The sequence below is a fragment of the Orycteropus afer genome, unplaced genomic scaffold, assembly GCF_000298275.1.
Source record: "Orycteropus afer afer isolate SDZICR_OR568_19922 unplaced genomic scaffold, OryAfe1.0 scaffold00062, whole genome shotgun sequence".
Classification (NCBI taxonomy): Eukaryota; Metazoa; Chordata; class Mammalia; order Tubulidentata; family Orycteropodidae; genus Orycteropus; species Orycteropus afer.
In genome coordinates this window covers 12,514,755-12,530,332 of record NW_006921649.1, presented here as the reverse complement: position 1 = coordinate 12,530,332, position 15,578 = coordinate 12,514,755, and the positions used below count along the sequence as shown (strand labels likewise).

At 44.5% G+C, this 15,578-nt stretch overlaps 1 protein-coding gene across 1 annotated transcript in view; it reads left to right on the top strand.

Annotated features, from left to right (window-relative positions):
• The window catches only part of STK10 (serine/threonine kinase 10), a 230,286-nt gene that overhangs the window by 36,032 nt on the left and 178,676 nt on the right, over positions 1–15,578 (top strand). Inside the window, exon 2 of the mRNA XM_007939772.2 lies at positions 12,292–12,456. Within this exon, the coding sequence (XP_007937963.1) occupies positions 12,292–12,456 (165 nt within the window). The remainder of the gene's footprint in view (positions 1–12,291; positions 12,457–15,578) is intronic.

Genomic DNA, 15,578 nt, shown 5'->3' with positions numbered 1-15,578 from the left:
TGTAACAGCTCTCTTCCCACTTTCTCCCCATAGTTACTGCTTCCCTGTGTCCTTCCCTCCCATGCATTTCTGCCCCCTGAACTGTCTCCTTGTGCAAACACTGCCCTTCTGTTCTCCTGTGAATGATCACTCCAAGCAGTGTACCTACCTGATGTAAATGTTCAACTCATATGCCTGTCTATTGTTTGGCTGGAGGCCACAGGAGAGAGTTCAGTTCCAGACCTGAAGGGTAACTAGGGCCATAGTCTCGGGGGTCTCATCAGCTTCTCTCAGACCAATAGACTTGGTCTTTTCTTTCTTTTCCCCTCTCAGGATTTTGAGTTTTGTTCCACATTGTTCTCCCACGCAATCCAGGATCTCCTGGATTCTTCTCCGAGTGGTTGACAGTGGTAGCCAGGCACCATCTAGTTCTTCTGGTCTCATGGTTCTATAGCCTGAGGATCGCATGGTCTACCCATCTCTTGGACTAATTGTTTCCATGTGTCTTTGGTTTTCTTCATTCTTCTTTGCTCTGGACGAGGAGAGACCCATCGTTGCACCTAGATGGCTGCTTGCAAACTTTTAAGACCCCAGTCTCTACTCACCAAAAACAATGTTTTTATGTAGTATGTTATGCTAGTTGACCTTGATGTCCCCTGCAACAATGGTCCCAAGCCTGCAGGTCCAACTACTTGCTCCCTCAGGGTAGCTGGCTGTGGCCAAGAAGCCACCACAACCTTGTCCCTTGTCCGCTCTACTATACACCTGGACATTCTTACAGCACATTCAAATATGCATGTAGAAACAGCATCTGCCAATCCTGTACATGGTCATGGGCACACTACCCCCTGAGGCAGGTGGTGGTCTTCTGTTTCACAAATGAGACAGCTGCCACAGAGATAGATCTTGGTTTCTGTGTTTACCTCTGTGGACTCAATTTCCTTATCTACAGAGTGAAGACTGGGGAGTAGGGTTTAGTGGGGTGGCTAACGGTCTTCCTGTTTCCTGAATTCTGTGATACCAGCTTTTTCCCGAGAGGAGGAGGGAGGGCTGCAGCAATCTGCTTGTAGTCAGGAGGGAAGGGGAGGACCTGGAGGCTGTTTCCTGATGGTCTCTGTGTTGCTGTTGGGAAGCCCCCAGCCCCTGACTGGGCTGGCTGGGCCCCTTGGGTGGGACAAGACTCCTGGCTGGGAGGGTTATCCCCACCTCCTCCTGGCTGGGCCCTGTATGGACACAAGGGGGAGGATTGTTCCCACAGAGTCCAGAGAACACAAGTGGCCACTGTGTGTTGGCTCTTGAGGGTGTAGGCTGAGGCGTTAGTCACTGCCGGCCAGCCCTGTGGATTAGGCCTGGCTCCCCCACCCTTTGCTGGACCTCAGCCTTGTCTCGGCCAGTGGGAGAGACAGACGTCACAGACACAGACAGCCATTTGTTCTTTATGCCACTCCTTGGGTATTGACTCCCACATGCCCTATCTACTTGGACCACCCTTAGCTTTCCAGGACCCAACTCCTCCCCAAGACATCTTCATATCAGAGCATGGAGAGAGGTGGGCATCATTTTCCCAAAGAGAGAAACTGAGGCCTAGGCAGGATCTTTGCAGAATTTATAGGCACATATGGGAAAGCGGTCAGGTACAGGGAGTTTGAAGATGTACAGGTCTAAATTCATATCCCACTCCTGTCACTTATCTGCTGTGTAACCTTGGGCAAGTGACTTTACCTCTTTGAACATCAGTTTTCTTATTTAAAAAAAAAAAAAAAAATGCTGTGGAATTGACTGAAGTCATTGTGTCCCTGTGTGTGTCAGTGTATAACTGCTTCATAGGGTTTTCATTGACTGATTTTTCTACTGGAATACTTCTGGGTGTACTATAACCACTAATTCTTCAGTTAGCAGCCAAGTGCATTAACTGTATCACCCAGGGACTCCTTATATATAAAATGGGGTTCCTAATAGTACTGCTTTCACAGAGTTGTAAAAAAGAATTGGAAAAATTAATCAAAGGGATCAAATTATGTCCTCTTGTGCCCTCTCTTGTCCTACTGCGTGAGTTAGGTTCATTTTCAGACTTCCCTTGTTGGTACCATGGCCACCAGCAGCTCCCAGTTACCTGCCTTCCTGGTGGAGGCTAGCAGTAGAGGAAGGCTGGCCGCCATCTTAGCAGTCTTAGCAAGTGTTCTGATGGTGTGTTTCATTGGCTGACTTGATCATATGCCTCTTCCTGAACCTGTCACTGTAGCCATAGGGAATTCAGTGCTTGATTGGCCAGGATGAGTCACTACTCATTTCTAGATATGGTAGTAGAAGCAGCTCCCTTGCCTCATTTAAAAAAAAAAAAAAAAAATCACTGCTGTGGAGGCGAATTGACTCATAGTGACCCCTCCTTGGGTTTCCTAGGCGGTATCTCTACAGAAGAAGATTGCCCGATCTTCCTTCTTGGGAGTGGGGGTGGGTTTGAACCACCTACCTTCTGATTAGCAGTCAAATGCCTTAGGCACTACGCCACCAGAGCTCCTCTCTTGCCCCATAGGAACTGAGAATGAGGTTTGGTTGTTTCCACTGAAGAAGAATCAGGGAGGGTACATTATGTTAAGGAAAGAAATGATTCACACAGGCAGGTTCTCCCCCTAGGCAAAAACTACCTTGCTCACTAGAAAAGTACCTCACACATACTATGGGCTCAGTAAATAATGACTGCCACCACTCATCTGTCAATGTCGTACTGTGGTGGCTTGCACTGTGGTGGCTTACACTGTGGTGGCTTGTACGTTGCTTGTTGCTGTGATCCTGGAAGCTATGCCAGTGGTGTTTCAAATACCAGCAGGATCAGCCATAGTGAACAGGTTTCAGCCGAGCTTCCAGACTAAGACAGACTAGGAAGAAAGGCCTGGTGATCTACTTCTGAAAATCAGCCAATGAAAACCCTAAGGATCATATAGAATATGATTAATATAGTGCTGGGAGTTACACTTCCTAGGTTGGAAGGCATCCAAAATACACAGTGGCTACAACAATGGACTTGAGCATATCAATACTCATGAAAATGGCACAGGACCAGCACAGGAAAAGGCAACATTTCTTTCTGTTGTACATGGGGCTGCCTGTGAATCAAAGCTTATTCTACTGCAACTCACAACAAAATGAACGAATAGGGAATAAGCTGATTCCTAGCAGCCTGGTATAGTGAGGAGAACACTAGACTGAGTCAGAGGAGCACTGCAGCTCACTGTCTTGGGTCCAGATACCTTCCAAGCCTCTGTCTTCCCATTTGGTAAATGGGTATGATAGATAACACCTGCCTTAATGGCTTTTGGCCTGATTAAATTCTGGCAGCTGAGCACCCCGCAGCTGCCAAGCCCTCTGTCCATGTGGGTGGTTACTATTCTCTTTAAGGGAGAAGAGCAGGGACTGATGAGCTCTGGCCAAGAAGTGGCTGATAGGAAGTGATTTGGAGCTCTGGCTCTTTCAGTTAGGCAGGGTTGTGTTGGGATCTAGCCTTTACCATCCACTTACTGTGTGACCTGAGGCAAGTTGCCTGGCCTCTTTGAATCTCCATTTCTTATCTGTAAATTAAAACAACAACAACAACAAAATCCGCTGGCATTGAATTGATTCTGAGTCATGGCAGCCCAGTGTGTTACGGAGTGGAATTGCTCCGTGGGTTTTTTTTAAATCTTTATGGAAGCAGATCACCGGACCATTCTTCAGTAGTGCTGCTGGGTGAGTTCCAACCACCAGCTTTTCAGTTAATGTTGAGTTCAAACTGCTTGCACTAACCAGGGAGCTTTCATCTGTAAATTTGGCATGATAATATTTGTCCCCAAAGGCTTGATTAAGGAAACAATGAGAAATTCTGTGTGAGGCCTGACATGCCACCCGTGAGGGCTCTGTCACTGTTAGCTGCTTTTATCATCAGTGATGATCACATCTTCTGTGGCTTCAAGGAGATGAATTGCTGCCTTAACTAGGCTATGAAAGAATGTAATTTTGGCCAAGTACCTTTCTTTTCTCTTTTTTAATAGTGATAAAATACACTTTTATTTACTTTGTGGTTGAGTCAGAGGGGCATAAAATCATTGCTAAAGTAGCTATCAGGCAGGCAGGAAGATAATTTCTAAGTCCATTTACCCTGGAGTTTTATATAAACAAAGAGAAAAAGGTCATAATGTTTTTATGCAATACATGCTTGGTTTTTTAACAATTATGCCATATAGCAGAAGAAATTAAGCAATGCTATACTTGCAATCCATAGAAAGCACCAACATTTTGGGTTGTACATAATTAAATCTCTCAAACACTTTACAAAATACTATAGTAGCCAATACATTGAGGCATGTGTTAGGTAGACAGAGGAATGCAGTCCAGAAGAGAAAAAAGAAAATCACCAGGGAACTACTCAATGTCTTTAAAATTACTGAGCAAGAAAAACAACATTGAACTTCACATACTGATTTTACACACCTTCTATGCAGTACTTTGACTTAAATCTAAGAGGTGCATGGTCACCTTTGATAACTTTTCCTCTGGATTTTATCTGCGAGTAAACCAAACCAAACTCACTGCCAGTGAGTCAATTCCGACTCCTATCGGCCCCCATTAGGTTTCTGAGGTGGTAAATCTTTATGGAAGTAGATTGCCCCATCTTCCTTCCGTGGAGAAGCTGGTGGGTTTGAACCATCAACCTGGTTAGCAGTCAAATGCCTTAGGCACTGCGCCACCAGAGCTCGTTATCTAGGAGTAGCCTTTTGGCACTTTTATACTGATGTCACCATTGTCAGTATTTCTTGGGATCTCAGGAAGATTCATGTTCTTTATAGCTGATACAGCACAGGCTGGAGCTCCTGCTGAGCCAGCCTCAGAGTTCTCCAATTTATTTTGTGTATCAGTTTGTGTAAGAATCTCATTCATGTCAGTCTCCAATTCCCTCCATCACCAATGCTGCAAGAATATTGTGAACCATGTCTATGTGGAAAATTAAATCTAGTTGACACACATTTTCAAAACACTTGTCTAATGTTTCCACAAATACGTGAATTAGATCTAAAACGCCACGTTCCTTTTCAGAAGAATCCCTACAGAAGACAAAGTATAATGTCATATAATGTCTATACATTAGTTTGTTGTCAGATCCTCCTAGTAACAATCCTCCTTTTAGGAAAGTATTGTATTTTTATGCAAACAATGGGCACATTATGCAGAATTCCCTTGCATGTTAATTTCCTATGCATCTGTGTGCACTTATTTATGTGAGCACGTTTATGTGAAAATATGGTACAAACATTGTCATATCTCTTAGATAACCAATCAAATGTCTCCGTGATGATTAGTTGTCATGTATCTTCACTGTCAGGCTGGTAGAGTTGGGAGACCCATGGCTTCCTGTGGTTAGTGAAGGGTTAGCATTGCCTTGATTATGGCTGGGGCAGCCAACTAGGTGGGCACGTGAGGCCAAGGTAGAGGTGAGCTCTTCTCTGGATCTTGCTAGCAAGTCACTTTCTGGTCCACATTTTCTGCTCATCCTGTTCTGGCTGGCTCTAGGCTCTGTGAAATCTGAGCAAGGGGGCTAGACAGTGGGCTCTTCACTGTTGATGTTGGCGTGATGCTGGCACCCGTTGGGAGCCCAGGCTGTGGTCAGTGCTTCCCTTCATGGTATGGGCAAGGCAGGCCTTGTGTACTCTTGGCAAATTCTCTCCACCCGGGCCTCCCTCACTTCCAGGAATAAATGGCCCTTTTCAGGAAACCCTGGGAGGAGCTCTGGTGGCATAGTGCCTAAGGCATTTGACTGTTAACCAGAAGGTTGATGATCAAACCCACTCTGGGGATGGAAGACAGGGTAATCCACTTCCATAAAGATTTACCACCTCGGAAACCCAGTGGGGGTCGCTATGAGTTGGAATTGACTCGATGGCAACGAGTTTTGTTTTTTTTTTTTTTAATTCGTTCAGGAAACCCAGGAAAAGATGACATACAGCCTACTTTTCTTTCTCAGCTTTTAGGAGTGGAAGGGCAGGGATGGCCTTTGCCTAGCTGAGCTCTGCTGTAGCTGAGGCTGGGGGCAGTGCGGTCAAGGTGGTTGCCTTGGTCACCTAGCCTTAGCTCTGATCTACCCTCTCTCCTCCACCTTCCTCTCCTCAAGGGAGAAGAGCGGGCCTTAACCTCTCTTCTGGGTTTGGGAAGGAGGAGTTGGGAGATGGTGAGCAGCAGTCCACTTACACAAGTGTGAATGGTTCTTTTTTAAAAAAAATCAGAAAAGATACTCATTTCCACATAATTTTTCTTCACGTTTCTCAATATTAATTTTTAAAATTGTGAACATATATACCACAAAACCTTCAGAAAGGTGCTTTATTTTTAACGGTCCTCTGTTGGGGACAGAAAAAAATCAACTTTATAAGAAATGAAAAGGCAGGTCCATATTCAGTTAAATGTGTGTGTGTGTGTGCCTGTGTGTGAGTGCTGGAGAGAGTGAGTGTGATTGATAATTTGGTGGGTTTCTGAGGCATTCAGAACAAGCTTTCAGACTGATTGTGGGGAAGGACCCCATGGTGGTAGGTGGTGCAGCTGAATGAGCAGGGTGAATTCTAGGACAAGGACTGGCCCCAGGCAGTGTCCCTCCCCTGAACTGGACTCTTGGGCCAGATGTGGGAGGTTTCTTAGACTCCAGCTTGGAAGGGACTTGGATGTAGGAAGAATGTGACTGCTGGGTGAGCAGACCTAGGAGTGGACTGCCAGCACTCCAAATCAGCCCTGCAACCTGGCTGGCTGGGTGGCTCTGCCTCAGTCTCCTCTTCTGTGGGGGAGAGAACAGCACCTATGTCTGGGGATTGTTAAGAAGATAAATGAGTTTACATGTAAGAAGGAAGCATGCAGAGTGAGTCCTGGACAGACAGGGAAACTTGTTATCACTGTTGTAGGGCCTGGGGGCTTTGCAGCTCAATTAACAAACATTTAGCTCAATGAAGAGTAAGTTCACAAAAGAAAAAAAAAAAAGCAAATGAACGTAAAAATTGTCTTTGTGCGTAGCTCTCTCAACATCACTTCCAGAGGTCTCCCTGTGCTCTGCTCCCATGTGGTCAGGTGCCCCCTCCCAGCCCCCACAGCCCCCACAGCCCCCATCAAGAGCATGCTCTCTCAGGCAGTATGGGGTATGTCTCCCGTTAAACTTGGAGCTGTGTGAGTCCAGGGAGCAGCCTGATCTCTCTTTCATGGGTACCCATGGGCATCCTGTGTAGGTCTAGCTGTCAGTGCTCTTAAATGTGGGTTGGCAGCTGTGGTGTAGTAAGTTACTTAGTGTGGCTTTTCTACCCATAAGTCTTTGTAAACTCCAAGGTGGGATTTTCTATGAGCAACTGAGGAGCTCCTGATCGCTGAAGTTGTCCACCTGGAGTATTTCTGTTGGGAGTGGCACAAAACAATGTTCTGGGAGGTGCCCACTCTCTCTCAGGTGCTTAGAGTTCTGATGCTATGATTGGCTAGTTTGACCACCCGGCTGGGCTCAAAAGGAGGCCTCCTGGAGGCAGTACTCTCTCTGACTGCGGGTTGAGGAAGACGTGCTGCTGAAAGAGACGCGCCCCTGAAAGAGACACACGTTGCTGGGAAAGAGACGCAAGAGACACGCATTGCTGAGTGAGACACCGAGGGACCAGCACTGCTGGGAAAGAGACTGTGAGAGACTGCTGGCTGAGGGACGGTGGGCTGGGAGAGAGACTGAGCATTTTTCCTGAACTCGAATTGTAGCCTGGTGCTTCCCTAATAAACCCCGTAATCCATGAGTTCTGTGTGGCCACTGCAGCGAATTATCAAACCCAGAGGAGAGGTGGTGGGTGCTTTGGGAGGAACGATTGGTGAAAGGGCTGGAGGGAGGCAGCATGTTTGGCCTTGCAGTAATAGGCCTTGGGTTACTGCTGGTAATCCTGTCTTCCTCTTGTGGGATTACAGGAGGTCAGAACATGTGGCCTCCATGTCGTTTTTGTAGCAACTTATCTGGTCTGTGGCCGCTGCTGCAATCAGGCAGGTCCTTGGCTCATGGGGTCCTGTTCACCACAGAACAAAATGTTGCCAATTCCTGCCCCATCCTCGTGGTCGGCTGTGGATTGGACGGACCAGTGTGAGCCATAGGGTTTTCTTTGGCTGATTTTCAGAAGTAGGTAGCCAGGCCTTCCTTCCTAGTCCATTTTTAATCTGGAAGCTCTGCTGAAACCTGGCCTAGAAGCTTCTAAATTCTGGAGCATATAGGGCAGCCTTGTACAGGAGTGGTAAGTGCATAAGTATTTGAAGTTAGAAAACCCAGATTGAAATTCTGCTGACTTCCCCTCTCTAAGCCTTGGCTTCCTCACCTATTATTGTTAGTTGCTGTTAAGTCAGTTCTGACTCATGGTGACCTCATGTACAAAAGAACAAAAACACTGACTGGTCCTGCAGCATCTTCGCAATTACTGGTATGTTTGTGTCCATTGTTGCAGCCACTGTGTCAGCCCATCTCTTGAGGGTCCCCGTCACTGCCCTCCACTTTACCAAACGTGAGATATCCTTCTCCACTGATCAGTCCCTCCTGATGATGGATCCAAAGTGAATGAGTTCAGGTCTCGGATAATAATTTGTGATCTATAGAGTTTTGGGGTTTTTTTTTTAACTATTTTATTGTGCTTCAGGTGAAAATTTACATGGCAAATTAGTTTTCCAATCAGTAATTCATACACAAATTGTTCTGTGACATTGGTTGCAACCCCTGCAACGTATCAGCACTCTCCTCATCTCCTTCCTAGGTTCCCTGTTTCCATTCATCTGGTTTCCCTGTCGCTCCTGCCTTCTTATCTTTGGTTTTGGGCAAAAGTTGCACTTTTGGTCTGGTAGCATAGTGCCTAAGGCATTTGACTGTTAATCAGAAGTCTGGCGGTTCAAACCCACCAGCCCCTCCTCGGAAGGAAGTTTGGGCAATCTACTTCCGTAGTGATACTACCTTGGAAACCCAAGGAGGGGTGGCTGTGAGTCAGGGCCGACTCAAAGGCACATAACAACAACAACAGTTGATTGGTTTAAGGAGCACATTCTTCGTGGGTGTTATTGTTTATTATTTGGCTGAGAGGTAGTCTCTGGAAGGGAATGTCTTTAGTTTCAAGTTAGAAAGTTGTCTCAGGGCAATAGTCTTGAGGGTTCCTTCAGTTTCTTTCAGACCAGTAAGTGCATTCTTTTGTTGTTGTTGTTAATTTAAATTTTGTTGTACATTTTTTACTCATTCTAACCAGAACCTTCTATTGTGTCCCTGGTCAGCATGGATGATAGTGGTAGCTGGGCATCATCTAGATCTTCTGGTCTCAGGTTGGAGGAGGCTGTGGTTCATGTGGGCCACTAGTCCTTTGGACTATTTGCTTCCTTTAGTCTTTGGTTTTCTTCATTCTCCTTTGCTCCAGGTGAGAAGAGACCAATAGTTGCTTCTTAGATAGCCATTTGCAAGCTTTTAAGACCCAGACTAGGAGATAGAACATTATCTTTATGAGCTGTGTTTTACCAGTTGACCTAGATGTCCCCTGAGACTATGGTCCTTAGCCTTAAAGTCCAGTAGTTCATTCCCGATGTCTGAGTATTTTCTATAACTGTGCCTCTATGTTCTATATATGAGTATACATACAGCATTTACACATACCTATGTAGAAATACCCTCAACCATATCTATATATGTGTGCGAGTGTACTCCTGGGTGACCTCCCTCACCTGTTTAGCATATATGTCCACCTGTGTATCTACTCACAAATTACCGTTTGCTGTTACTGTTGTGGCAGGATTGTATATGCTGCAGCATTTACCATAGTTGCCCTTTATTCTTGGGTACCTCCAATTGCCTTCCTTTACCTTGGGTATGTTGTGCTGACTTCCACATATTGTGTATTGCCCTTCCCTTCACCGTAATGAACACTTTTGTACTATCTAGTTAGTGAGTCTCCCTCCCTTCCTCCCTCTCCCATCCCTGATAACCATCAAAGAGTATTTTTTTCTGTGTATAAACCTATTTTTGACTTTTTGTAATAGTGCTTTCATACAATATTTGCCCTTTTGTGGTTGACTTACTTCACTCAGCATAATATCCTCCAGATTCATCTACGTTGTGAGATGTTTCGTGGATTCATTGTTACTTAATTGTTGCCTCATATTCCATTGTATATATGTACCACATTTTGTTTATCTATTCATCTGTTGATGGACATTTAGGTTGTTTCCCTTTCTGCTATTGTGAATAGTGCTGTGATGAACATGGGTGTGCATATGGCTATTTGTGTCACAGCTCATATTTCTCTAGGATACGTTGATCTTAGAGTTTTCATTGACTAATTTTTGCATGTAGATCACCAGGTCCTAGTCTTCCTGATTCTTCCTTGCCCATAGGATGGGGGGATTGGTGTAGTGTTGGTTACTGTGAGGGTCATGTGAGGGGATGAGAATGTACTTTGTCCATACTGGGGCACGAAACACACCAGAATAACTCAGCCATCAGTATTTCCTGGGGAGTCAGTTTCCAAAGTCATGACATAAGCAAGAGAATGATCAATATTGTCCTTGAAAATGCCTTAGAAGAAGCCATGGAAGGAATCAACACGCTGAGTCTCTTCAAGTCCTGCACAACCCGTGTTCCCTGAGTTTTGCACTAGGATAGGTCCTTGGGTGGCATACATGGTTTACACTCTACTTCTAACTTGAAAGGAGCCCTGGTGGTACAGTGCTTATGCACTGGACTGCTAACCAAATGGTCTGTGGTTCAAACCCACCAGCCTCCTCGTGGGAGAAAAGACCTGGTGACCTGCTCCTATAAAGATTACAGCCTAGAAAAACCTATGGAGCAGTTCTACTCCCCACATGTCACATGTGATGGCTATGAGTCAGAATCAACTCGAGGGCATACAACAACTAACCTAAGGGTTGATGATTTGAACCTACCCAGTGGTACTGTGGAAGAAAGGCCTGGTGACCTGCTTCTGTAAAGATCACAGCCTAGACAACCCTAGGGAGCAGTTCTACTCTGTAGCACTTGGGTCACCATGAATCAGAATAGACTTGAATGCAATGGTTTTTTTTTTTTTTGCAGTCGGTTGCTGTGCAAAGTCTCCAGATGAAGCAGTGCACTTTGGGGGCTATGTTGTAGGAGAAAGTGTTCTTTTTAAACACTGGAACCCCATGCAGTGGTGGTGGACATGCTCACTGGAGGCTAGCAGGATCCTGGGTGGGAACTACCTGCAGTGCTGGTCTCCCACTTCCTGGACCCTGCTCATGATGTAGAACTGCTTGTATCATTTATATGGCTTTTCTTCTCTCTCTCTCTTTTTTTTCCTCCATCAAATAAGATGCAGTTGCTTTGCCTGGGGAAAAGCCATTTAGGAAGCAATTCTACTGTAATTGGTGGACACTTACTTGAAATGTTTTCTTCGTTTTTCTTTTAATATATGTGAAATAATGCAAATAAATACATGGAAACATTTTTATTAAAATTTTTTTAATACAGAGAGTGAAAGTGTCCTTTGAATTCATCCTCATCCCAGCCCTCCTTCCTCTGCCGGCTACTGTTAGGATAGGGGTGTATCTTTCCAGAGTTGTCCATTCATTTACACACGTGAACATTTGTGAAAGTGTAAGAGGTATCATATTACTTTTAGTGTTCAGCGACCTGTAGTTTTAGCTCCACTACTTTACCAATCTGTCTTCAGTGGTGGAATCCTTGCTTTCCATGCAGAGGAGACCCAGGTTCAAGTCTAGCTTATGCACCTCATACACAGCCGCCACCCATCTGTCAGGGGAGGCTTCGTGTTGCTCGGATGCTAAACAGGTTTCAGAAGAACTCCCAGACAAAGATGAACTAAGAAGAAAGACCTGATGATCTACTTCCAAAAATCAGCCAGTGACAATCCTATGGATCACGATATATCCGATCACGGGGATGGCGTAGGACCCAGGCAGTGTTTGGTTCCGTCGTGTGTGGGGGTGCCGTGAGTCGAGGGCCGACTCAGCAGCAGTTAACAATGACAACATCTGTAGAGCTATTCTGTTCTTGTAATTGTATTTATTCACAGTATGGGTGCATCATAGCCCCCCCTTTTTTTTCTAATGCAGAGTGTTGTTTCTTTGCCTGCTTCTCTATGATAATATATGATGCACAACACTGGCCAGTGTTAAGAACAAATATGAACAAGGATCTCCTGGTTCAGCTTCTCAGTCCCTATGTAGACATTGGCCTCCATTTTCACCCCCTTTATCTCAAGCTGGCCTCTAAGGGTCAGTTTCCTGCTGAGTGAGCTTTGTTGACCTCCTGTCTCTGCTTTGTAGGCCAAGAACAAGGAGACAGGTGCCTTGGCTGCAGCCAAAGTAATTGAGACCAAGAGTGAGGAGGAGCTAGAGGACTACATCGTGGAGATTGAGATTCTGGCCACCTGCGACCACCCCTACATCGTGAAGCTCCTGGGGGCTTACTACTACGACGGGAAGCTATGGGTAAGAGTGCCACTGCCTGCTCCTTCTTAGCCCCCATGCGTGTTGGTCCAGAGCTCCCTAAGACTAGCTCTGACATCTTCAGTTCTTTCTCAGGGTCTACTTTGAAGGCAAGAGCAGAGACGAAGAGAAGGTGAAGTAGGTGGGTTCTGAGACCCCTGCCTTCCAGTTGTGTCCCAGAGCCTCCCTACCTTAGTGGTTCAGGGCAGGAGGTCTGATGCTCCAGTGCCTAGACTCGAATCCCAGCTCTGCCACTTACAAGGTAGATGACCCTGGGCAAGTTCTTCTTCTTCTTCTTCTTCTTCTTTTTTTTTTAATTTGATTGTGGAAAACATATACAACAAGACGTTTGTCAGCATAACACTTCTCCATTTATAGCTCAGGGACATAGATGACATTTTTCATGTTGTGCTACCATTATCGCTATCCTTTTCCAAAATATTCCACCACCGTTAGTGTACACTCAATGCCCCACAAACAAAAGCTTCCCCTTTCCCCCTCCCTCCTACCCCTGGGAACCACTAATAATCTTTGTTTTCTATATATATTGTGTATATATATACTATATATGTATAAAAACAACAACAAAAAAAATCAAACTCACTGCCATCAAGTCAATTTTGACTCATAGCAACCCCCTTTTGGTTGGTAAATGTTTATGGAAGTAGATTGCCCAGTCTTCCTTCCACAGAATGGCTGGTGGGTTTGAACCACCCATCTTCGGGTTAGCAGTCAAATGCCTTAGTCACTACTTATATATATAAAATCCTTCTCTTTTTTTCCAACCTATCTAGAAATTTCCCTCCCCTCTCCTCCTGTCCCAGGTAACCAACATAGAAAATTTCCTTCTATGTATAAACCTTTCCTTGACTTTTTACAATAACACACTAATACAATATTTGTTCTTCTGTGATTGACTTATTTCACTCAGCATAATGTCCGTTGGGCAGGTTCTTAACCTCCCTGTATCTGTGCTTTGGTTTCCCCATCCTTATGGAGAGGATAATGTACTGACTTACAGAGATGTTAATGAGCATTAAATGAAATTCAAATAAGGGGCTTACAACAGTGCCTGGTGCATGTAAGATCTCTGTCTGTATTGGCTACTGTATTGCTGGTAGTAGTAGCACCTTTACCATTGCTGCTGCTTCTCTTCTTTTCCATGACAGCACTAAAGAGGGGGAGGCTTTCAACACTCCCTCCCTCCATTAGGAACCTCATCCTTTGATGTGCAGTATGCAGATGCAGCTTTAAGCCCCACCTTCCAACCTCAGCATCACCTCTCAACTTCTAAAAAGGAATTCTGGGCTTTCTCCCCAGCATGTCTTCCCCACTGATGTCCTCCCAGTGTTGATGCCTCTCAGTTCATCAAACCCAGACTTCTTAGAACATACATCTCTTTCTAAACTTTTTTTTATCACCCATTGTTTTATAGATAAGGCATCGTATTGATGACCTGAAACTTAGTACAACATTTCTAACGAAAGGATGTGCAAAAAAAAGTCTCAAATTAATTCTAAATGCAATTGGAAGACTACCAGCCTCCCATGTAGACGTCTTGAATGGAGCGTGGGGAAGAGTCACCGGGGGCTGGGCATCTCAGATGTTGCTGGGGCTGAGAGCCAGCCTAGTATTAGGTTCCACACACAGCAGCTGTTGCTAACAGCCCTAATAATTGTTTGGTGTCTAGGAAGTGATGTTTTTTAACTATTTTACACTCTGTTGTGATCATTAATAGAGAGAATTGTACAGTTTTAGTTACATGTTAGGAAATTGGTGGGGAGTTTGGAATTGACAGAAAATACTTTATGATTTTTTCCCCACTTAAAATAAAGAGAAATAGACTCCTGGTTGATTGACTGATTGGTTTTGGGTTGTGCTTTTTTGGAGGGGACCAAGAATGCCTGATTTGTAGGAATAGAGCTGCTGACACTAAATAGGAAAGTCTGTGTTTCATTTGCGAAAAGGGTCTGCTGCTTTAGAAAACCAAAGGAGAGTTAAGAAATCACATTGAATTTGATCCCTCTCATTTCAGCAGGTATGGTATAAGTTCATCTTTCATTTTTATTTTTTAAAAAATATATATACATTTAAATATATATAATACATATATGTAGAAATATGTATGTTTCTATATAAATATATAGACTCGACGGCCCATAACAACAACAAAATATATGCATTTTTTCAAAGGTGAACATATACCCTAAGTAGTTTTTTTTTTTTTTTTTTAAGTTAAACTTATATGAATCTGCATAGAAAAATTCTAGAAAAATATACTCTATAGGTGATCAATGGTTAAATATCTCTGGTGGTAAAAATTTGAATAGTTTTAATTTTTTGTTTGTTGGAGAACTGAAATGCAGTGAAGGGGGGTGAGAACTTGGCACTGCTACCCCCACACAGAGCTCTGTTCACCAGAACTGACTGCCCTCCAGATGGAGGCCCGCTTCATTTGGACTCTCTGGGCATCTCCTATCTCCTTGCCTTAGAAAGGAAGACAGAGTGGGGGTAACACTACTACCACCTGACTGCCAGCTGCCTATTTCAAAGCCTTTCATCATCCCTGTCTCCAGGAACCTCAAGAATTGAACAGGGTAGGGAGAGTGATCATCCTTCTTCAGAGGAGGTAACTGAGGCACAGAGAGGGTAGGCCCCTAGCTCATGGTCACACAGCTAAGGCTGATGAAGCTGAGACTATGTTTCCTTCCTCTGTGATTTGTGGAGCTGCTTTAAAATATTTTTTCTTCTTTTAAGATGTTACAAATACATTATATATGTGGTTATCAGAGGACGATGAATATACAGAAAAGAAAAAAAAAAGATTAAAACTGTCTTACCACCACAGATAACATTTGATCTGTTTTTCTTTGTATATTGTTGTTGTTGTTAGGTGCTATCGAGTTGACACTGACTCATAGTGACCCTGTGTACAGCAGAATGAAACATTGTCTGCTCCTGCACCAGCCCCACAATCCTTGCTATACCTGGGCCCATCGTTGCAGTCACTGTGTCAATCCATCTTCTTGAGGGTCTTCCCCTTTTTGCTGACCCTCCACTTTATCAAGCATCATCCTTCTCCAGGGAATGGTCCTTTCTGACAGCATGACCAAAGCAGGTCAGAT